Raw genomic sequence first — 24,399 nt, forward strand, 5'->3', positions numbered from 1 at the left:
CTCACAGACACACACATACAAACATACACATATCTGATATGAAATATTAAGAAAAGAACAAAATTATTTTTATACAACGAAATAAACGCCGAGAAAGAAACCGTGTCCTTGTGAGGGGCGCCCATTAATCACTCCAAAATTTGTTTGCAATGCCATCATTTTCTGCGGTGGGATTAGGGGCGAGAGTAGAAGAGATGAGATTAGGATTACCAGGGGGATAATAGCGTTGAGGTTTAAAGTACACAGACAACAAGAAGAAAGCGATTCTGCGCTTTAGTTAGCCATAAATGATAGCTAGTATGGATGGTATTTGGGAAACTGACAGAATTGTGGAATAAATATTTATTTACTGTAATACCTCAATAAAAACGTTTCCATTATTATCCACAATGTAATGCATGAATTCACTCCTAATTCGAGATACAAGAATGTAATTATATTTATACCCTAGCACGAATAGCAGTTTCTGCTAAAACTGACGAAATAAGTGAAAAAATGTCAATGCGCTGCGTGTGCACTTACTACTGCGTCTGAACTCATCGCCCTGCTATAACTTCCTAAAAATATAGTGCCATCTAGTGTCTTGTGTTATGGTCTCAAATTGAAGTTCAGAAAATTGCTCACCACAAGTAAAAAATGCTATTGTGTGTATAAAACAGTCTCAAATTAAATTTTTTGATAGTGATAATACAGTTGGCATATTGCAGCTATTACATAGTCAACTGAATATGAATATTCCATGACACTGATGTATGTGGCATAAGGTATACAAACTGGATATAAGACAGGTACTATACACACACAAAAATCGAATATGAATGTACAGATGAATGAGGATGACAGTCAGTTGGTTCTTGACCTCACACACTATATACTGATACACTGATATGTTTTAAGTGATATGATTTATTCTGTTTTTGAAGATGTTCATGATTCTTTCACAATGGCAGGGATTATAGAGCATGAAATGTTTTTCCACTGAACTGCTCATTCCAATTCCCCAAAGGAGGGTCCTGACTGTCAGCTACAGTTCATCACAATGGTTCCATAGATGACCTGAGGATCAGTGGCACTCTTCTTTTTAATTTCCTGTTGAAGTGTATCTGTGTGTGTGTGTGTGTGTGTGTGTGTGTGTGTGTGTGTGTGTGTGTGTGTGTGTGTGTGTGTGTCACAGCTGTATCACCGGAGTGTCTTCTGCATGTATCATACGTTGCGGGGTGATGCTTTGCAACAAGCGCTGTGGATGAAGAATACTAGATCAGAATAATGGACAAAGAAGACATACTGAACAGGTTGTCATGTTCTCAAAGTCTGTGTGTTGATCAAGGTATGGAACCTTAAGTTAAAGAGTCCCTCTGTGGCTCAGCTGGAAAGACTGGTTACAAACTATGCTGATAAATTGATGCCTTTACTGTACTGTCATTTTGAAAGGAAGCGGCTGCCTGAACTAAATTGTAACCAAAGTTCACCAATCACCCATACCCAAAGCAGACCAACAACCTACCTGTTTGCAGGTGCCAGAAGTACAGAGGAAGTAGAAGGTCATGTATGCAGGAACACAGATGAAAGAGGAGAGTCCCATGCCGTACCCAAGTACTGTAGTCCATGGCGGATAGAGATACTGAAAGAGTTTGAGCTCTGGGGCAACTGACAGGAAACTGATGATGATGAACTAAATGGTAATGTCAAAGAGAGATGATTCACACATCTATAACTGCATTCACACAATGCCACTTAGACTGAATATGGTCCTACACAGGCAGGAAACGTTTAATTCATCCAATTAAGTCATGAATGTTACTTTAAATGAACAAAATACTGGTAAGGGTAAACATATAGTATATGTATATGGTGTATAAGGTGTCTTATAAATATATGAAGTTGACATTAGGTGCTCAACATAAAGTGTATTATTCATTCTTGGGTACTTATTTGTATTTATCTGGCCATAAATATGCTTGTATGTTGTTTTTGTGAGAGAGTATTTTCTGCATCTCTTTTCCTCTTCACCAGGGCTCATAAATTCATACACACACCAGTAGGAAACAGGGACTGAGCACCATCCAGCACATCCTCCAAAACAAGCCAGGGAAGAACCCCAGCATCAGCTGCACATTTCCACAGAACCGAGACACACCTACAGCAGAACAGTAGGAGTTATGCTACATGCAGTGTCCTGCCACACAAGTATGTAAGCTTTGGCAAAATGTACATTTTGAATGATGAGGGAATGAATTTTACTGTTGAAGAATCAAACATTTGGAGCATTGTAAGTCATATGTAACTGGTACTGGCTACCTCTTTGGGGTTAAAAAGGATCATGAATGTTTTATTCCTGTTAGTATAATATGTTTACCATAGAACCAGGAAACAGCTATCACTTCCAGGAACACTACAGTGATAATAGCAGGACCAGTGGCAAACTCTTCAAACAACTTCACCACATACGCTCCTCCCTACAGGAGAATAAGGACAAGGTGATGAAAGAAACGTGCGTGTGTCTGTGTGTATGTGTGGGCACACGTCTGTGTCTGTGCTTTTATGTGGTGTGTGTGTGTGTGTGTGTGTGTGTGTGTGTGTGTGTGTGTGTGTGTGTGTGTGTGTGTGTGTGTGTGTGTGTGTGTGTGTGTGAGTGTGTGTGTGTGTGTGTGTGTGTGTGTGTGTGTGTGTGACTCACATACACCACGGTGGTGAGTGAACCCACGTAGCAGAGGAACACTAAGCCCAGGACAAACCATTCTCTCCTTCTCAACAGGACACGAGGGAACTCATCTAACACTGCAGTGACCACCCCCTCCAGACCTGCAAGCTATCAGACAAGACTATGATTAATATAAGAGTCCAAATCCTTATTTGCAAATATAATTTGAAATACCCAAACTAGTTGATTAACCCGAGATTAACCAGTCAACAAAAATAGACCAGGCCTGAGAACATGAATTTCAATAACACAATACATTTCTCATCACTACAGTAGATTTACTCTATGTTGGAAGAGTTTTCATCTAAAAGTGAATGAATGAATGAATGAATGAATGAATGAATGAATGAAGAGTCTGTACATACCGTGCTGTCAAGTCCAAGAGCAATGATCATGAGAAAGAAGATGAAGGAGAAGAAAGACGATGCTGGCATGGTGGCAAGGGCCTCAGTGTATGTGATGAAGAGAAGACTAGGACCTTACAGAAGACAAAGGGGGTATTAGAGGGGGCGAGGAGAGAGAAAGGGCAAAACAGCTCTACCTTTTGAGGTTTAGAAAAACAGAACAATCAGCAGGTGTGTAGAACAAAATATACAGCACAGTATCTGGCAGAAAACATACATTCACATTGACCAAAATCTTCTTCTACTCTAGCCAGGTACATATTAGAGTTTTTTTTTTATTATCATCAGACCTGTGTCCCTGGCCATGGTATAATAATGTCTTGTTTTATTATCATCAGATAGTTAATTATGATGGTCTTACCTATGTCCTTGGCTACGGTCTCAATGTCCTGTTTTCTCAGTTCAGCCATGTAACCCAGGACAGTGAAGATGACAAAGCCAGACAGGAAACTGGTCAAACAGTTCACCCCACTGCTAACCAGGGCATCCCTGGAGGTTCAGTCAGTCATGTGTCATACATATTGTTGTGTCCAAAAGCCCATTAAATCACGACACAGAATTCACATAAATTACATTTAAATAAACAGTAATATGTAAATATGTTGAACATTAGATACCAAAACAAACGGAGGCATTCAACTTCAGGTTAAAATGAATATAGGTCAATCAAAAGCTTATTACCAAATAGATGTACGTAATACAAATCGAGTTTGTTCAGGTTTGTTTTAATAGAAATCACTTTTGAAATGTACCTGTAGCAATTGTTGTGGAAATTATTGTAGCTGGCAAGTGCCATTAGAACCCCAAACCCAGGACCCAGGGAGAAGAGAATCTGTGCAGCTGCATCCACCCACACCTGCCCATGACACAGAAAGGTTTGAAGGACTGCTGAGGCCAATTGTTCTCATTACTCTCGTTACCCGCTACTGCAGGCCTGAGACAATAGTTTAACAGACATGTCCTCAATGAGACAGACACACCTTTGAGTTGAGTAGTCTGGTCCAATCAGGCTTGAGGTAGTAGAGGACCCCGTTCCAGGCCCCCGGGAGGGTGACTCCCCTGATGAGCATCACAAACAGGACCAGGTAGGGCAGGGTGGCTGTGACCCACACCACCTGAGTAAACAAACACGCAATTACATAGAAATGAAAATGCAAAAACCCAAGTATTTACAAAGTACCGTGAACAATCAAAAGACACACTGGAAACCCTTCATAAGGGCTTTCCCAGGCAGTATTTGAAGGAGACGGTGTGGCTCAGCATCTAACTGTATCCCTCTGTGACCTTCATGCTGCCCTGTGCTCTCTGACACACCTTGCCTGAGGTGCCGATGCCCCTCCAGATGCTGAAGTAGACCACGGTGAAGATGAGGAGCAGACAGAGAGCCAGACGCCAGTTGACTGAGCCCAGGTGATTAAGCCCGGAGGACTGGTGTACCTGCAGCACATGACGTCTGGGGAAGGAGAGAGGAATGACTCGGGACTCTTACGGACTGGAAGGATGGATGGACAGGGATTGGTAAGGAGACAAATGAGATAGAGATAGACTGGCAGACTAATAAACAGATACAAGGACAGTTTTTACATATAATAGAAAACATAGAATATATGTATAGAAAAACATGGACATAAATGTGTAAGTGAAATACACGATTAGGGTATTTTAGTGGAACATGGAAAAAAACGTACTTGATGTAAGAAAACACACGGCTAAGCAGAAGAGTAATGAAAGGGAAGAAATGCACCCATCTGAGGGACAGATTAAAGAGTGTATTTTCACTGAAAACAGGAATCTCTGGCGCCTGTCGGAACCAGGGGAGCAGTAGGGAAACCTCACGATGGCGGGGGGATGACATATTTGGGTGAGAATTTGAGTGAATAAACACTTCCTCCCTAAAAACAAGGCTCCGCTCTGATCCCTTTTTCCTCTCCGGCTGAAACTCAAGCACCCCACCCTCTTGGCCTCTGCCCTCAATTCCATCCTGCCATATGGGGGTGCTCAGTTTTTAATTGGAAAAGAAGGAAGACTTTGGTGCAGGGTCACCAACAGTTCCACAGCTTAGAGGGGAAAACAACACTGGAGTATTCAGAATAATTTCACTCATAACAATGAATTACAACAACAATATTCAATTCCTTACAAATCGACATCTATGCAATTGGATGATATATAGTAGTATAGTGATTCCAGTAAATAGGTGTATGTCAGGTGAGATCACCCAAGGGTAATTTCTATTGTTGCTGGATTGTTTGTTATTGTTGTTTTATTGTCGTTGTACCTCGATTCGATATTTTGTTGTAAGTTGCGTCGGATAAAACTCTCAGCTAAATAAATCCTTAAACTTATTTCTCACAGGTAGTATTCCTCTGCAGGGGAGGTGGATGTGTTGGTCCAGGTGTTGTTGGTCTCCCCAGGGCTGTAGAGCGCACAGAGGGGCGTGTTCCAGGGGTTGTCACATGTGGTCCAGGGCAGTGTGGAGTGGAAGGAAGATAGCAGGTAGTGCAAGGCCCAGGCCATGATGGTGTTGTAGTAGAACGCTGTGTACAAAGCAATGACACAGATGGCGTAGCCGATACCTGTGGTGGAGAAAGATGAAGGCCATTTTAATTGATTCATTGTTTAATTGGAGCTGTGGATTCGTTGATTTGAACAGATTAATTTGATTTATTACAACTTACTGATTCATAAAGTATCTTTTATTGCCCTACTTTCGTTTAGCCCTCAGTTCCATATATTTGTGAGCATTCCTATAGTTAAATCCTAACAATCCTTGTGAGCATCCGGCTCCTTGTCGTACCTTTGAAGATGGGACAGATGTGTGCCCAGATGGAGATGCAGCCCGTGCGGTAGAACTGGCCAAGTGCCAACTCCATGTAGAACAGGGGAACTCCTCCGAACACAGCCATCAGCAGGTATGGCACCAGAAATGCACCTGTTTAGCATGTCAGAATCAATATGTCGACCGTGGTGAATGGGTCAAGTCAGGAGGATAAAAAAGCGTTTAGTCAGACAATAAACTGTAGGAAATGTAAGAAAATATGAAGAGTACATGATCTTGTTGAATGGTCCTCATAAAATGTCTGGCTAAATAAACTAAAATAACTTTTCATTTTTGCGTCAGAATGAATGACCCCCCTTTTGTTCAGTGCCTTATGTAAACTTCATGCCCATATGTATAGATGCTGTATAACTGCTTTTTACCTCCTCCATTTTGGTAGCAGATATACGGGAAGCGCCACACATTTCCCAAGTCCACTGCGTACCCTATCACAGACAGGAGGAAGTCAGGCTTTCCCTTCCATAGCTCCCTGGACCTCATGGCGTTTCTCGGGGGCTCCATGCCACTGCTGGTTGTCTGAGGATTGTCTTGGGTCTGATTCACACAAGAAGATTGGTGGTCAGAAGATCCTCCCAGATCCTGGCATGATGATGATGTGTGGACAATAGCCTCCATGGCAATATCACTCCCTTGGTCTTCAACTGCAACAACAGCTGAAGGGTTTTCTCTCTCAGCTCTCTCACTTTGGCCTTCCATGTTCACGTTGTGAGTTTCTCTTCCCATCGAACTTCTGCAAATGAATAACCACAACAGCGGGCGACAGTGGTACAGGAGGTAAAGAAGTCGTTTAGTAATCAGAAGGTTGCTAGTTCAATTCCCTGTCGAAGCGTCCTTGAGCAAGACACTGATACCCTAATGTGCAGTGTGCCATCAGTGTAAATGTAAAATGTGTATACATTGTACGTCGCTTTGGATAAAAGCGTCTGCTAAATGACTAAATGTAAATGTAAACAGCAACATAATAATGTCCGGAGGTCCCTCATTTTGTTTCTTAAAACAGGTGAGAGAAAGTTTATATCTGAGCTTCTGTTTTCTTTCAGAAAATATCTGCCACACGTCAACCTCAAATTGAGTTATTACACCCTATAGAAGTTTGAAGGATGTTTTTACAATTTATATTTTCAAGACCCTCCTTATTCTTCAAAGTGTGAATGTTATTTATTTTTTTGCTGCCGTCTCACTGTCTTATTCGCCTACAAGGACCGATTAAATTCCACTCAGACGAGGTCCCTTGACAGCCCTGAGAGAGTCCCACAAGGCCAGGGAGGAAGCCACAGCATGGTATATTTTCATCTGTGTGACTTGATGACTTAAACGTGTTTGTGCTGGACTAACCTGAGAGCAAAAGAGAGGAAATGAACTTGTGCTGTTGGAAATATCATCGTTTCGTTTTCCAACATCCAAACTGTTCTGTCCTCCCGAAGCATGTTATGCTAGAGGTACTCTGTGCTCACTGTTCCATGACAGCTCTTGAACAGGGTGGGAGGGCAAAATAGTTCAGTTCGAATTTCAAACTACAGTCTGAAAGTAAATATTTTTACCATTGTACAAATGCAATACTTTGCTTCACTGCTGTAAAGTACACTGAATTGTAGCGCAAAAGCAACGAGTGAAACCAAATGAGACTTAGATTGCATTTTTTTTTTTTTTTATCACCCACATCAAAGCACCATCTGCTCTACTCTGACAATATCAAAGCTATAAACACCAAAAGGTATTTCCACAGATAATTAAAATGTGTTATGAAAGGATCACACAATATGTAATAGTCTGTTGTTTGATATTTCAAGAATGCTTCTTTTCTAGTTATGATTGTGTTTTGTTTGTTTGAATTGCTCCACTTTTCCTTCGCCGCAATCGTTGCAATGTTTGAGTGTATGCGCATGAAGCTCATTGATATATTACTTTTCAGATTCAGAATGAAGGTGTCATTCAGAGTATCTATAATTCTGTTCTCCTAATTATATCTTTGTAATGCTCCAAACATTCTCTCAAGTAATACAGCAACATTGATTAAATAGAACAATAAAAAGTAAACAATTTTATCTCAACTGAAAAGTCCCAAATCTATGGATTGTTTACAGATAATTTCACCAAAGGCAAACATGCATGAACACAGTTCTCAAATTCAAACCAAAGGTTTACCGAGACCTCAGATAACCAAAACGTATATATCCTATAAAGGTGTGAAATTAAAAGTTATAAATACTATTGCACGCCCAGTATATTGTTTTACAAAAATCACGCAATCTCACCATTCAATCTTCAGAGATCTGTTCTTGTAGCCGTTCTTTCTTCTCTTAGTTCACACAGTCTCACTCATCATTCTCACCTCTTGTTAGAGGGGTTAGTATGGCCAGCCCCTTCTCCAGACCATCTTCATCATTCTCAGCCGTACTCGCAAATAGCCTGTAAATTTTTTTTTCTTTTTGACTTGACAAATGCGATGCATTGTTGTTCTGTGAGGATATTGTACTTTCCACTTCTTGTGTGTTGATAGTTATGCAAATTTTAATATTTAGTGGGTTTAACTGGTCTGGAAATGGTCTGCATGTGTAATCCATATTCTGGGAATATAATTGTAATGAACTATTATGATTTATCGGAATTGTCATTTACAATAATCACAACAGCTGTTGATTAAGATGCTTTTCATTGAAATTACATTATGTAATCACTAAGTCTGTTTATCTTGCTACATTTTCAGTGAAGAAGCATTTAAACTGCAGAAGAATATTTGTGTAATTTGTTAAATTTTGTTTATATCATTTAAGATTATTTGTAAAGGTATTAGAAAATAAAGACACTGATGTTTTTCTCCTTAATTTGCCCCAACAGATTTATTTTAAAATCAGTCTCTTGCTTGATGAACCACATAAGAACTTGATGAGAACTTGCTTTAGACTGTACCGGCCAATTTTAAACAAATGTTCCCAAAATACATGACTATTGCGTGAGCTATTAAACCCTAAAACTTTAACAACAGCACCACCTAGTGAGAACAGACCTACACTAGCGACTCCCAAAGAATGCAAATGGATAAATCTTTTTTTGGACCTTGGTGACTTGGTGATGTGGTGTAACGTGGTGTAATCACAGTTATATCCTAAAAAAATAAATAATAATATTGCAATTGTAACAGAGTTACAAATCATTTTTCTTTTCATAATGTAAGAATATACCTGACACTTCTATAAGTATGTATGTATATATACTATATATTAGTAAGTGTACATGGTTGAAGAGCTGTGTGTTTAATTGTTTTCAATGCGTAGTGGATACGTTTTCTTTTATTCCTGTGACGTGTATGTGAAACTACTGTTTAGAATTTAGCGAATTCACCGTGGCACTGTGCAATAACCCTGGATCACCAAAACAACCACTGTACAATTACAACTACAAATTATATTTTTGATATTTATTTATTTGATCTCAAATCTGGAGACGAAGTTCGTAAGAAGATATTTAAAAAAGACAATTAAGAAAATGTTCGAGACTGAGGTCCATTGTTATCTGCCAATAGCTATTTTCCCTTTACACCTCAGCTAGTAGGGGTTTGGGGGCGCTACACATTTTTTTTTATTATTAATCTTATACTTGAAGTTGATATTCTTGTGCTACTAGCTGGGTTTATCACTGCAGTAAGAATTGTCCTTAGACACTGGAAGAGCCAAATAAGGCCTAGTTTTACAGACTGGCTGAAGCTAATGACAGATACGTACAAAACGACAAACGAATAACCCACCCTGATCCTTTGCCTGCTCCACAACAATGCCCAAATGTATTACACAAGACTGCTTTACTTAACCCTGAGGTTGAATCTTTTAGGCCAACCGGTGTTGACAATGTAATATCCAATGCTGCGGCTGGATGTGCGTCTGTCGGTGCCGATTGCTCCAATGTTGTGAATGTGTCTGATTCGCTATTTCAGTTTAAGGCTCGTAAAGGTCTGGGTGTTGTACACATAAATGCCAGGAGCGTGCTCCAAAAAATGGACTTTTTAAAAATTTGGATTACCAACTCTGATCCTGACGTGGCTGTCATATCGGAATCTTGGTTAAATCCTAATATCAAGGACTCAGATATTGCAATTGTTGGTTATAATGTTTTTAGAACTGATAGAGCTAAACGTGGGGGTGGTGTTGCCATGTTTGTGAAAAACAACTTAAACTGTTCTGTACGCATCTCCACTTCCCTCCCGGGCCAATTTGAGCTGTTAGCCGTAAATATTAATCTGGGTGACTATCCTATCGTCATTGTGGGTGTTTACCGACCTCCCTCTGCTGTCCCAGAAGCATTACAGAGTCTTTCTGAAAAAATTTCTTCTGTGTCTAGCTGCGAAACTGTCATATTAGGCGATTTTAACCTAGATTGGTTCTCACCTGTAGCCAATGAATTTCAAGACCTGTGCTTAGAGTCAAATCTTACCCAATTGGTTACTGAATCCACCCGCCCAAATATGAAAATCCCAAGTAACTCATCTCTGTTAGATCTCATTCTTACTAATAGGCCACAGCACTACCTGCACACCTGTGTGTTTCCCTTGGATTTTAGTGATCACTGTCCAGTGGGCTGCATCAGGGATGGACGGAGAAAGGGTGCTGCCCCTTTAATTGTTTATAAAAGGTCCCTCAAAAATCTTGACGATCAGGCATTTTTATTTGACTTGCTATCCAGCAATCCTACCTCTATAGAGCTTATTCCGGACGTAGGTGTTGCCTTGAGTCATTTCCTGTCGGTTTTTCATGCTGTCACTGACAAACATGCACCTTTTAAGAAATGTAGGATAAAAAATCGTTTTAATCCCTGGTTTACTCATGATATAAGTGAGGCCACTACTAATAGAAATAAGGCCTGGGCATTAGCAAGATCCACTGGCTCTGCTGCAGCTTGGCAATCTTTTAGACACCTTCGTAACAAATGCACACATCTGGTAAAAATGGCCAAATCCAAATACTTTGTGAATCATTTGTCTGCTTGTGGTAGTAATCCAACAAAATTCTGGAAAACAGTTAAGTCTCTTAAAGGGGTTTCCCCACCTACACTACCCCAGCAGATCATGCTGGAAGATAAAGCAATTAATGATCCTAAGGAAGTTTGTAATGCTTTCAATAATCATTTTATCCAATGCGGCACTTTGTTTGACCTTTCTAATTTCCCTGATGTACCGGATGGAGTGCTAGATAACTTCACTGTTGATGCCAGGTCACTGGGAACTGACCCAACCACATCCTTCTCTTTTAGACCAATACAACAGCATGAAGTCCTCTCTGCTCTTCGTAATTCTAAATGTATGAAGAGCTCAGTGGGTGCAGACCAGTTAGACCCACGTCTCTTGAAGCTTGCTGCCCCCATTATAGCCAGACCCCTGACCCACATTTTTAATCTATCACTTTTTTTCTGGCTACATTCCTAGCATCTGGAAATCTGCATTAGTGGTGCCCCTTCATAAAGGGGGAGACCCAAATGAAATGAACAATTATAGGCCGATCTCCAAGCTCCCATGCCTAGCCAAAATGTTGGAATCCTTTGTAAATGAGCAAATTAGCTCTTTTCTATCTTTAAACTCAATGTTATGCCCCTTTCAATCAGGTTTCAGAGCTGGCCACAGTACCATTACTGCAACAACCCTTGTGGTAAATGACATAGCCTCTGCTGTAGACAAGAAACAATGTTGTGCCGCTTTATTTATTGACCTGTCGAAAGCTTTTGATACAGTAAACCATGAGATACTTTTTGGCAAACTGAACTCCCTGGGATTTGATAATGTCTCCCTCAGATGGTTCAAAAACTACTTCACGGGTAGAACACAATGTATAGATGTTGCAGGCCTTACATCTGAGGCCCTAGTAATTAATTCTGGTGTCCCTCAGGGCTCTATTTTAGGCCCGGTATTGTTCTCACTTTACATTAATAATATCTGTGACCATCTAGAACATTGCAAAGTCCATTTTTATGCCGATGATACAATTTTGTATGCCTCAGCGCCCTCTATAGATCAAGCAGTTTCAAACCTTCAACATGCTTTTGATTGTGTACAGGATTCCCTAAAGTCCCTCAAATTGATGCTGAATGAGTCTAAGACTAAATTCATGATTTTCTCCAATGGTAGAAATAATGTCCCCTCCACCCATAGGATATGCACCCGTTCTGGGACTAATATTGAGCAAGTTCCTTGCTATAAATACCTAGGTATCTGGCTAGATGATAGGCTGTCATTTAAATCACATGTTCTTGACCTAGCTAAGAAGGTTAAAATTAAACTGGGTGCTCTTTATAGAATAAGATCTTGTTTTACTTTTGAAAACCGAATGGAAATAGTGCAATCAACAATTTTGTCAGTTCTTGACTATGGTGACATTGTTTACATGTATGCTGCACCCTCTACCTTAAAACTCCTGGACTCTGTTTACCATAGTGCTATTCGCTTTGTTACAGGAGACGCTTTCAGGACCCACCACTGTAACTTATACAAGAATGTTGGTTGGTCCCCTCTAGCAGACAGGAGGGAAAAACACTGTCTTTTATTTGTTTATAAAGCCTTAGTGGGAAAACTGCCTAATTATCTCATGTCACTTTTAAAATTAAAATCCATCTGTCATAATACACGGTCACAGAGCCTCATCTCCCTTGAAATCCCCCTTACAAAAACTAATATAGGTAAAATAGCTTTTAAGTTCTTTGCTTCCCATAAATGGAACACTATTCAAGTGGAGTTGAAATTAACCAAGTATTTGTCTGTCAACCAATTTAAGAGCCTTTTAGATAATAAGGATGTGCCTCAATGCTGTTGTTTTGAATGATTCTCTGATTTAATTTTTTTACTTTATGTTATTTTATTTATTTATTTTTTATGCTTAATTTCTGAGTTGTTTGGTGTGTTTTTAAAAAAAAATTATTTTGTCTGTTTCGTTTTGTTGTGGTTTGTTTATGTATTGTTCTTCTGTACTATGTGGCCTCAATCAGGGCATTGCTGCAAAAGAGCCCTGTGCTCAGTCAATTTCTCCCTGAATAAACAATGATGATGATGACGTACAGCCTCCTTTGAAGATCTTATTGCAAGATTGAATGATGGTAGGGGTAAATTCTACCAGGTTTGGTCTCACTTCCTACATTTTATTCAATTTCAACTGACTAGTGCTCCATAATTAACTATTTTCAAGTATTATTCAATCTTAACTAACACCCCCTTTTTTCTATTTTATTTTAATTTATTTATTTCAATTGTGTATTTATAGTATAGTGTAGAATGTGAATGTGATGTTAAATGTGAGGTGTATATTGTGTGTTTCTCACATGAAAAACCAATAAACACTTTGATTGGATATTCTTGTGCAGTTACAGTTACACTGATCATCCATTTTATACAGCTCACACACATTTCACGTTGAATTTCCAACAAATATCACACACAGTCATCTCTTATAAATTGTATAATGCAATTGCATTTCATAACCTTACAGGTTATGTAGTACAGTGACAAACACTGACTTGTGGATGCAAAAAAAGAGGTGCAAAAACAGTTAATGTCTTTGATAGGGATGTTCCTGTATATTTCCAGCTCATACCCAACTGTCTGGGAGGTCATTGGGTGAGTTGTTCTTTGCGTGTTTATTCATAATGTCACAGAGTGAGAACTGCCCTCTGGACCCAGCAATGTAGGTGAACTCAGAGCCATGCCATGTAGGGAGATGGGTGAGCCATGTGCATTTCTGTGGAGCAGACGTCTGAGAAGTTCAGATCTAGTTTTTAAAAAGCATCTGAGGTTATCGGAAAAGAGCCACCCCCATGGGACAAGATCATTCAGGTGTTTATCAAATTATCGGGCAGAAAAGGGGCAACAGTTTGATTGGCGTTAAAACGTTGATCAATGGTAAAGGAGGGTAAAGGATCAATGGTAAAGGAGGACATAGAGTCTGCAGGTGTCACTGTGATGCACTATATTCTATTTCATTAAAGATGCTTGGAAGTGTTAGCATTCGTTGATGACTGTAACTTATTCCTTTATTGTGTACAAAATATATAATAATGTGTGTGTTACATGTTGGTGCTAAATAACTAAACATCAGAATGTGGACACAATGACTTCTTTATTTCAGATTGTTACAATGCAGAGTAAGATGCTTTCACGAACCACACATTATAATAATCAATAAACATGAAACCATCTTGAATAAATTACAATACAAAATATTTATGATTATCATGGATAAAACACATATTTAAAAAAGGAATAACATAAATAAGACATGGGGCTCCTTAAAGGGATACACAATATTGTTTCCACCAAAAATACACCAGTGATTTTCACAGAGCAAAAAGATTTGGAAACAATTTAAGATGACCTTTGTTAAGAAGTTCCCACTAATTGTAAGGGTGGACTGCTTAAAGTAAAGGGACTGCACTCTATGATGGAGCATTATGGGGATAATGGTATAATCCGCATCTTGCCCACAATATTGAATGCATTTGCAGCAATATATGTTGACAATTATCCTGGCCACAGTACTGAATATCTTTGCAGCAGATTTTAAATTTGGCTCCATAAAACACCTCCTAAATCTCATGGATTGGCATATTCTTGTTCCCTGTATAATCATTGGACAGTATCTGATATATTCTAACACCAGGGGTGGGGAGTATCTACTGACATGTGACGGAGTTACATAATTATATTTCTAAATAAATGCAATTCTAATCCGTTACAGTTACTGAGAAAAAAATATTTAATTAAATTAATGGCACTAATCAAAATGTTGGGGATTATATCCGAATATATTATTTTCGCCGATGTACACTCATTCTCCATTCCGCTACAAGCCTAGCCACTTTACATCCAATGTGTGACTCACCATCACCGTCAGCTCTACCAGCATCACAAACAGCACAGACAAAGAGAAGGAGGAGGTGTCTAACTGTGCTTTCTGGTCGCGTAGTACAGAGTAAGGCCCATTGTAATAACCAGTGCAGAGCCCAGCAACGACAGGAAGCCGACCACAGAGTGCTTGGCTAAGATGTGGCAGCCGCTGCAGGGCTTGGCAGGCCGAGGGCACTGCTGAGGAGGCGACTCTGGGGCAGGGAACCCATTGTGGTCTATGATGTTGCGGTAGTGGCTCAGAGAAGCTTTCTCGAAGACTTCATCCTGCACATACCCGTACATACCAAAGCCGGGATCAAGAAGGTCGTTCAGGCCGTACGCGAAGTAGCCCTGAAGGTTCACTCCGTCCAGTATATGAGCTGTGCAAGTGAAAAAGGGAGAATAAACGGTTTGAGGAGAAATTATTAACATGTTTTATGTTGTGACTAGTAGGAGGATGTCCCAAGTATTACTGTAATGTCAGCAAGATTGCTTTAAAACCAAACCAGAGATACATTTGCACAACAAATATGCACATGTCATATCAGGACGAAGATTTATGAATGTGTGTATTGGTGCAAAATGAATGTCCTTGTACAACTTTTTACAATATTTATATATTGTATGTGTATGTGTGTGTGTAGACTGTGTGTATACTTGGGCATATGCTTCACATGTATTTGTGTTATCACATGGGAGTCCAGAATGATACTGGCATACTGGCAGCCTCACTCAGCGAGCTGTGTCTGCTTTCCTGTCAATGATTAAGCAGTTTTGCGTGGTCGTTTGTGTGTCTGAGCCCAGGGTCAAGCGCTTGGGTGGGGGAGGGAGCTCCACAAAGGCGATACTCATCACATTTATAACCAACACTTCTCATAAACAAAGCTATTTCTGCTGTACCTCCATAATGACCAGGCAGTTTTTTTTGTTTATTCACCCCCCGCTGATGACATTGGCTATGAAGGGAATTGCTTTCTTAAGACTTTCTAGGACGCCTCCATCATAAGCCTCCATCATAAGCATGTCATAAATATGTTATGGCAGACTACGTGTCCTGTCGTTCAGTCATGATGGTAGCTGTCCTATGATTTGAATTTCATTTTTGATGCTTATGTCACCTGCAAACAAGCTGCCATAGCAATAAACATTTTGAGAACTGTCATGACAATTACTGATGGTGGTAATATGACACTGATACACCTCACTGACACACACATTGGACACTGAATGTTGTGATTAATTACGATTTATGTATATGTGCCATGATGTATTTATGCAATTGTATTGTGCAAGTGAAGTGCTGAAGTGCTGTTGTTTTCATGGTGATATGTGTGACTTACCTTTTAAAGCCTCATTGATGTAGTTGTACAAATAGTAAACTCGCATGTTATCTTTGAATTGGGTGGGGTCCTCTTTCACACCATTAGCCATGACGTAGATGGGCACGTCCTTATAATGGGAATGAACCCAGTTCAGAGCTTTGCGCAGGCCAAAGGGCACCACCCAGGCATCTTGGGCCTTAATCCAGGTGGCGTCGTACACAAACTGCACCTCCAGCAACTTGGTGTAGGTGTACTTGTTCTCCGTGCTGTCCAGCACCGTGACCGTGGTGTAGTGATTGATGGCGAAGAAGTCGTAGGTCCCCTTCACCAGCTGCCGCTCCTCCTCGCTGAAGGTGGGCAGCTGGTAGTTGAACAAGTCCAAGGAGTTGCGATGCTGCAGCCAGCTCCTCATCAGCGCCGGGTAGTCGCCGCTGCCGAAGATGGGCTCGGCGAACCAGCCGATGCGGAAGGCCAAGACGCGGTTGACGGGCTCCACGTCCTGCCGGCTGAACGAGACGGCCGGCTCCACCCAGTCCATGTGCAGCACCAGGGACACCTTGCCGCCGTGCGTGGGCCGGAACTCGCGGTCGTACACGCGCCAGGCCATGCCGTGGGCGAGCAGCAGGTGGTGCCCCGCCACGTAGCCCAGAGTCTCCTCGTTGGGCTCGGCCAAGGTGATCCACATCTTCACGTGAGCGCCGAGCCACTGGAAGCAGAGCCTGGCGTAGTCGGCGAACACCCACACGGTCTCTTTGTTCTGCCAGCCGCCCTCGAGGGGCGCAGGGATGCTGGAGCGCCCGACGGTGTGGTGCCACAGGGTGACCACCGGGGTGATGTTGGCGCGGCTGAGCTCGCCGACGAAGCAGAGGTAGTAGCCCAGCAGCGTGGCGTTGGCCTCCTCCACGTTGCCAGTGGGCGTAATGGACGACCAGTTGAGGGAGAAGTGGAAGTGGGAGACGCGCAGGCGCTGCACGTCGGACACCTGCTGGCGGATGGTGGCGTAGTCGAGGCAGTGGCGGACCCGGCGGACGGGCGGGGCCTGGACGCCCTCCAGGCGCTGCAGCTCGCCGTTCCCTGAGATGTTCCAGATGTATACGCTAGGGTCGGCGAACTGGGTGGGGGTGGTCTCAATCTGAAGCACACACATAGAAGAGAGGATAGGTTCCCTTATATGGCTCACGTGAACTCACACACTCAAACTCATGTGCTGCTTTAGGCTCATTTTAGTAAGGTGAAGGAACTCTTACTACAAACCTGATATGATGCAACCAGGGCAAAAAAAAAAGCAAATGACCTTTAGAGTAGCCACTGGCTGACAGTGGGAGTCCGTGCTTGTGCACTCTGGGCTATAGTAATTGCACTTTGATGTGCACACAAGAGTAGTCGCACTGACGGAGCATATCTGCAAGGCTAAGTAGGACAGATGAGTTTGTAAAGGTTACAAATTAGGCCTCATCTACCATGACAAACATTCAACTCATTTGGGGGACTCGAAGCACCTAGTTGTTTGGGGTGTGACACTGCAAAACAGTAATTATTACATGGCTCATTATGAATCCAAAACAGTCATTATTATATGGCTCATTATAAATCCAAAACAGTCATTAATCAATGGCTCATTATAAATCCAAAACAGTCATTATTATATGGCTCATTATAAATCCAAAACAGTCATTAATCAATGGCTCATTATAAATCCAAAACAGTCATTATTATATGGCTCATTATAAATCCTGACATTTATTTACTTAACATAATGATAATGTGCTTGGAATCACCATCATGGGGATGCTGTTCAATGGATACGGTAAAATGCTAGCAAATACTGTAGCTGTGCCTCAGGCCCTGTTCTATTAGAAATCAACTTTAAACTGTAGTCCAAGAGTTCAGTGAAGACGGATGTAGGAGTTAATATTTTGTCAAGTTGCCTTTCTAAGAAGACTTACTCACCCCATATTGTCTCAACAGTAACAGGTCTACAGTATGTCAGTGGTGCACTGCCCATTGGGCATACAGTGACCAATCCACATCTATGGGCCGGTGCACCATCAACACAAGCTTTTACTAGCCATATCTGCTCCAATGTTGGCCCTCCAGCCAGTGTTAGCAGACAAGTCCAGGGCCCAGTTTCAAGCAGTGTGTTTAGAAGAGTAATTGAATAACACAGAAGAGTGTAATTACACCTCAAAGTTAAATGCGCTTACACATTTTAGTTTGAATTTTAACCCTGTTTTGAGTACAGCCATTTTATAATACTTGGCTGCAGGGATGGATTAACGAGCTCAGGGGGCCCGTAAGCCAGAGCCTCTGCGTGAACTCGCTGTTATGTATCTCTTATTTGTGGTTGAAAAAGGTATATTTTGTTCATTTGCTAATGGCTTTAATTGAGTGTATCTGTGCTGTGTTAGAAAATGTGCGCCAAGGGCGTAACTATAGACGATGCAGCCAGCGCGGAAGGTTCGTAGGCAAAGCAGACCCTGCTTTCAACATTTTTCAGAACATATGGATGTCAAAGTGTCGCTAGTTTAATGCGACAGTGACCAAGGATGATTTTTTTTTTTACTTTTTAAGATCCCTTATGTTATATATTCCCTCAAAATGGCAAACCTGTCTTTTTTCATGGTTTTCATAATTTTTGGGGGGAAATCGTCAGTAGCAATCTATAACACAATTATATGCCTTACGTACATACACTATAGAAACTATTAAAAAGCCGATTCAATTAAATCATTTCTTATTTAATTTGTTATTTTTGTCATATACAGATATGCAATGATGATTGCTGGGCAATATGTATCTTGTTCGCCAATGTCAAGTCTCTATTTGATCATGTGACGAGACGATACGATATATCTAGTTTAGGAGCAGAATCTGAACGTCAAGACCTACAAGCTGACTGAGTTAGAGGCACAGTACACTTGCCGAACGACGCCTTTCAAACATAAAAGTGGTAATGCATGATTTGTTCTTTCAATGGACAGGATAGTCAGCCCATTCATCCTCTCCTGCCCCATGCTGCTCAGGTAGGTCTTAATCAGTTTCAATTTGGAAAAGAATCACTCGGCTGTTGCCCTGTCACAAGTAATGTCAGAAACAATAGCAGGGCAGTGCTCCGAAGGTGGATGTTACGGATGTTAAACTTTGACCTGTTTACTTTCCCAATACAATAGTCAAAGTATCTAATTCAACCGTTAAATCCAAAACATTGTTGGTAAAATATATATGTACGCCTAATGGTGTTTGTGTGTGCGTGCGTGTTTTGCGAGCGCACAATTATTATTTTCGCGAAGGGGGGGGGCTTTAACATGTCCAGGCCCAGGGGGCCCGTGGTTTCTTAATCCGTCCGTGCTTGGCTGGGGTCACATGGAATATTATTGGTGTTAGATGAAATGTCTATTACAGTTAAATGTGCAGTCCTTTGCTTTAATCTAGTTTTCTTTTTGTTGAATTCAGCAAAGTTTCCCTAACGTTCCTCTGCCTTTCTCCAGGATCAAGGGCTGCACCTTTAATTTCACACTGTATTTTTCCACTGTGTACCTGTATGGAGTTGGCTGCTACACCCCAGGCGAAGTTGCAGGGGAAGACCCCCTGGACAGGCTGGTGCTCCGGCAGCAGTGGGAAGCCATTCTTTTCTATGAGTTTGCTGTAGAAGGTTGCAGACGTCTTGGGTTCCCTCCTTAGGTCAGGGGTGTTGAAGTCAACGTAGTACAGCCCACGCCGGATTGTGTACTCCCGGTGCCATTCGAACCCATCCACCAAAGACCAGGCCGTGTAGCCAATCACAGTCACATTGTCATACCTGATAGCTAGGTATAAAACAGAAGTTAAACATTAGATTGCATTTGGTAACGTTATCTTACATATACTATATATTTGAACATAACAGCTCTCACATTTCAATGTGTCAATTATGAATCTCTTCAGATAAGTGATGCATGTAGCATCCTTGGTTTTGGTGGTGGTCTGCACAAACCATCCACTTTCCACCACAAAAATAGGCGGGTTGTTGTATTCAGCGTGGATCCAGTACATCAGCCTCCGCAGGTCCAGCTCTTCATCCTGCCCGAACAGAAAACTTGTGTTGAGCTGAAAACTAAGCGAGGGGCTGTGAGACAGGGCGAAGAAATCCGCCGTGCCGCTGATGTGAAGCCTCTCCATCTCTGTGAAGACGGGGAGTCTGTGAGACAGTTTGTGCTTCATGCACGGCGGATAGTCACCATCCACAAAGAGGGGTCGCGCAAACCACCCAAGCACAAAGTCCAGAGAGCACTGGCAAGCCCGCTGGTTCTCGTGCCGGGCTCTGATGGGCTGTACCCAGTGGGAGGCCAGGGCCATTGAGACCTTTCCACCTTGTTTGGCCCGGTAATGTTTGTCATATGTGTGCCAAGCTGCTGCATGGGCCTAAGAGAAAACAGTTATGAACAGAAACAACATGGATGACCACATTCCACTACAAAGAGATGAGTAAAATGATTCTCGTCAGACACAGCCAGGAGATAATGACGCCAGATTTAAGCACATTTTCAGGTGAACTAATACAGTTTCCTCTTCCAAATACTTATACTAATACTTATTAATAATAATACCTTATAATAATTCGAGCATTTTAACCAGTAGATTCCCTCAATAAGTAGACTTAAATTTAGTAGGATACATTTTATTTGCTGTGTGTGTTGACATGTTCTTACCTTAAGGAGATTGTGCCCCACTCTGTATGGCAAGTCTGAGTCGGTTTTTATTCCTGGCGCCACCTTTCCTGTGCCATAGCCATGCCAGGCGATCACAAATGGGTTGTCGATTGTGATCCAGTATTTCACATCATCTCCGTATGTTTTGAAACAAAAGTCTGCATACTCTTTGAATAAATCAACGAGAATAGGATTACCCCATCCGCCATAGCGACTCTGTAGGTTGTCGGGCAAATCCCAGTGGTAGAGAGTGACTACAGGCTGCACTTTAATTTCTTTTAACCTGTTTATCAGCTTTTTGTAGTAGTTTGCTCCTTTTTCATTGTAGCTGCTCACACTTCCATTTGGGAAAATGCGCGACCAAGAGATAGAAAAGCGATAGTGATTTACACCAAGAAGTTTTAAAGCATGGATATCGCCAGGTATGTTGTGATAACTGTCGCTTCCCACATCTCCCTTCACTATCCGAGTGCCGCCGCGGTTGAAGGTGTCCCAAATGGACAGCCCTTTGCCGTCCTTGTCATGAGCTCCTTCGATCTGGTAGGCGGCAGTGCCAACAGACCACATGAAATGTTCTGGAAAAGTATCGTACAAAAACGCTTTGTCACCGGGGTTTGAGAGTTGGTTGAATCTCTTCCAGGTGTGGAGCCCGTCTCCTGGACTGGCCACTGCGCATTTTATTTCGCAAAAAATAAGAAGCGCAAACAGAACTCCGATGTTTTTCATTGCGTATTAGCTTGGTGTCCAGTAATTTCGTAATGCACTGAAATAAAAGCAAATGTGGCGGATGGTATCATTCTCCTTATTAATCATTTCCACACTCTTCTGGCTGTCATATAACCCGGCTGCCCCACACGAGCCCTCTTTTATAGTCTTAGGAAATCTATCAATTATTACCAGAGCACTTGACGCGTAAAACGGACAGGACGATATCAGGATACGATAATAACAATTTCCATAAAATGTCATCTGTTTTAGGAATCTATGTGAATAATCCTTATACAATTCCGAGTAGCAACAGTATTCTTTATAAATTATAGGAGTGAATTATCCTTATAAAATTCTCATTTCGATTGTAGAACCTAATCAGAGTAAACGGTAGCTGTAACAGTAGCTGAGACGGTCCACTGAAAACCTGAAACAAGGAGGTGATTTTTGTAACCTATACAATCTTGACATCCCACAGCACACAAGAGTGTAAAAATGTCAAAGGTTTTAACACTTCTCTTCTTGATGCAATCTATTATTAACCGGTTTTGACTGTAGATGAATAATCCATTTAACCTGTACAGCTAATCATATGCCAGGTCACCTCACATCACCCTCTCTTATGTATTAAATTAATGACAAGTTGTTACAGTGTATTACATGTATTGGCTACATGGAAATAAACATTCAGCTGTTTCATTATTTGAATTATAGTTTTATTTCAGTGTTTGACTGGAGAAAAGCTATTTATATATAAAGCATCAAAACTGCAGAGTGAATAACGGCTCAAAAATAATAATTTCACATCCAAACAGAATCGTCTTGCCAGCCATTGTCTTTGCATGATAGAAGAAAATCGTATCACTGTCTGTGGTCTTTGCTTCAGTGTTCCCTCCAACAAGTAATTGCCTAAGGTAACACAATGTTCCTGGGGCAGGTGTTATTTGTTTTCTCACAGGCAGCCTTATGGGCCTTTTGCAACACTCCATCTGTCTTATAAGGGGTTACTGGCATAAATATCAGTGATACAATCTTCCTCTGCCAGATCAACATAATTTAAACACTATAGACATTATAGGTTGTCATCAATTATGTTTCATCTGCCCAATGTGTGAGCCTGATCTAATGTATTTGTGACTGATCATAATGGTGACAGCAGGAGACTATGTACTTGTCTTTGTTCTGTATCTCTGTTTAGCTTATGTGATTCTTTTCAGACAGCGTCCTGACCTGCCTTGCTGATTTGCAAGGAATAGGTGACTGGATGGACGTTATAATATCTATCAAGTATGTTAGAGGCTGTGCTGTTGACACTGGGGTGGGGTGATTTGGTGAACTTGTACTATTTTGCAAATCCCCCCCACAGAACAACAGGTGGCTTCAGAGGAGAGATTTTATCTTTAATGCCTGCTTTGAATGGCTGTTGATGTGAAAGTGTCTTGTTTTTTTTCATTCTAACATCTCATTTTGAATTATAATTTTAACATTTACTTTATTTTATTTTGCATAGTCTGCTTACCTAGTCCTAGAGATGTGGTCTTGCCTACCTGTGCGGTTGGTCACCCTAGGCAGTGTAGTGACTGTGCCTCATTGTTCTGAGTCAGTCAAGCATAGGGGTTTTTCCATACTCAAACAAACATGTAGTATTTCATGGTCACATTTCTCATTTATTAGTTCTTTTAAATCGGACACACCAGTGATAACCAGCCAATGTCGCTGTTGAACGTTGCTGTTTTAGACTGGCTGTATATCATAGGTATTATCATATCATTACCTAGGAAACAAGGAGGCACGGCTGCAATGCATATATGATAAATCTCTGTAACCAGGCTGTAATCTTCCATCTGTCCTTCGGGGAATGCCGTGGAGATACTGTGCCAGGGAATAGTACGCAGAGAACGGACCAACAGGGAGGTAAATATGAGCTTCCTGCCCAGCTGAAGCACGCCGAGGCCTTAGTGAAGAGACTTTAGCCATGTTAGCCATGTGTAGGTCTTAAGGTCATCAGCAGATGAGTTTTGTTCTGAGGCTCTCCCACCTACCATGGCCCCATGGGCAGAGGAAAAACATACAGTACATGTTAACAGACCACCTGACCTGCTGTCAATATCATACTTGCCCTTGTCCTTGTTCTGACAAGGTAATGACCCAAAGCAAACTGTAGAAAAACAATGGCTTAGGCAATTTATAAAAAGCTATGTTGTTCTGAATGAGTAACAATGAGCACTTACAGTGCAGATTTGATTTGCCAAATACAGAGAATTAATATCTGACCACTTTTCTGTATTTAAAAATAAATATAAACATTGTTAGGTCTCCCATTGTGTTAACATTTTTTATAGTGCTTTAAGTACATACTCTATCAATGCATTCTTCTTTGGTCAGCCATCAATATTGGGGCAGAGAGGAGAAACTGGTTTCATGTGTTTGGTTAGTCTTCATTCTCGTGTCCTGTGTTTGTGTTGAGAAGTCCAGGGCAGCAGGATGCACAGAGAATGATCAATCTCACCTTTTATAACTTGCACCACTCACCTCCTGCCCTGGCAACCTGGTGCAGCAGCCAAGAGCTTTACTTCCATGTCAAATCACACCGTGTGCACTGCACACACGCCAGCCAGCCATAATCATACTGTGGGGCCCCAGGTTTTGTACCAATAGAATTAAACGTTATAATTTAGAATTAGAATGTAAAAGTGAAAAAACTACAATCTCTGATATTTTTTGCTTTTCTTAAAAAAAAAATCGACTGTATGTTATACATAAGGCATTAGTTACAAGGATGTAGAGTTTTCAGTTATTTTTAACTAAAATCTTTCAAATCAGCTACTGCTAAACTGGGGGTATCAGCCTTATCTGAGGAGGAAGTGTTAGCCTTTGTCT

The 24,399-nt window shown here is 41.2% G+C and overlaps 2 protein-coding genes across 2 annotated transcripts; both read right to left on the reverse strand.

Moving 5' to 3' along the window:
* Positions 1 to 1,168: 1,168 nt before the first annotated feature.
* Positions 1,169 to 6,640, reverse strand: LOC105896195 (sodium-dependent serotonin transporter-like). The gene is made up of 14 exons (XM_012822932.2): positions 6,628 to 6,640; positions 6,307 to 6,471; positions 5,903 to 6,037; positions 5,459 to 5,681; positions 4,420 to 4,558; positions 4,086 to 4,220; positions 3,858 to 3,961; positions 3,467 to 3,594; positions 3,067 to 3,179; positions 2,678 to 2,809; positions 2,357 to 2,456; positions 2,037 to 2,137; positions 1,505 to 1,672; positions 1,169 to 1,237 (listed from the first exon to the last, which is right to left on the reverse strand). Exons 1-14 carry the CDS (start codon positions 6,638 to 6,640, stop codon positions 1,169 to 1,171), a joined length of 1,725 nt encoding a protein of 574 aa, XP_012678386.2.
* Positions 6,641 to 14,015: 7,375 nt separating this feature from the next.
* Positions 14,016 to 21,663, reverse strand: kl (klotho). Its single transcript, XM_031572041.2, has 5 exons — positions 20,812 to 21,663; positions 20,017 to 20,524; positions 19,661 to 19,929; positions 16,142 to 17,255; positions 14,016 to 15,181 (listed from the first exon to the last, which is right to left on the reverse strand). Exons 1-5 carry the CDS (start codon positions 21,535 to 21,537, stop codon positions 14,856 to 14,858), a joined length of 2,943 nt encoding a protein of 980 aa, XP_031427901.1. The 5' UTR covers positions 21,538 to 21,663; the 3' UTR covers positions 14,016 to 14,855.
* Between the last annotated feature and the right edge of the window lie 2,736 nt (positions 21,664 to 24,399).

This window comes from Clupea harengus, chromosome 8, assembly GCF_900700415.2.
Source record: "Clupea harengus chromosome 8, Ch_v2.0.2, whole genome shotgun sequence".
Taxonomy (NCBI): Eukaryota; Metazoa; Chordata; class Actinopteri; order Clupeiformes; family Clupeidae; genus Clupea; species Clupea harengus.

Bases quoted from the DNA above. Each gene is read 5' to 3' on its own strand.
- kl (XM_031572041.2), bottom strand. From the start codon at position 21,537: ATGAAAAACATCGGAGTTCTGTTTGCGCTTCTTATTTTTTGCGAAATA. The intron at 17,256-19,660 runs GTACACAGTGGA...TGTGTGCTTCAG, and splicing joins TAGCAGCCAACTCCATACAG to ATTGAGACCACCCCCACCCA. The intron at 15,182-16,141 runs GTAAGTCACACA...TCACTTGCACAG, and splicing joins CATCAATGAGGCTTTAAAAG to CTCATATACTGGACGGAGTG.
- LOC105896195 (XM_012822932.2), bottom strand. The intron at 3,962-4,085 runs GTGTGTCTGTCT...TGTCATGGGCAG, and splicing joins CCAGACTACTCAACTCAAAG to GTGTGGGTGGATGCAGCTGC. The intron at 2,810-3,066 runs GTATGTACAGAC...CTTGTCTGATAG, and splicing joins CTCTTGGACTTGACAGCACG to CTTGCAGGTCTGGAGGGGGT.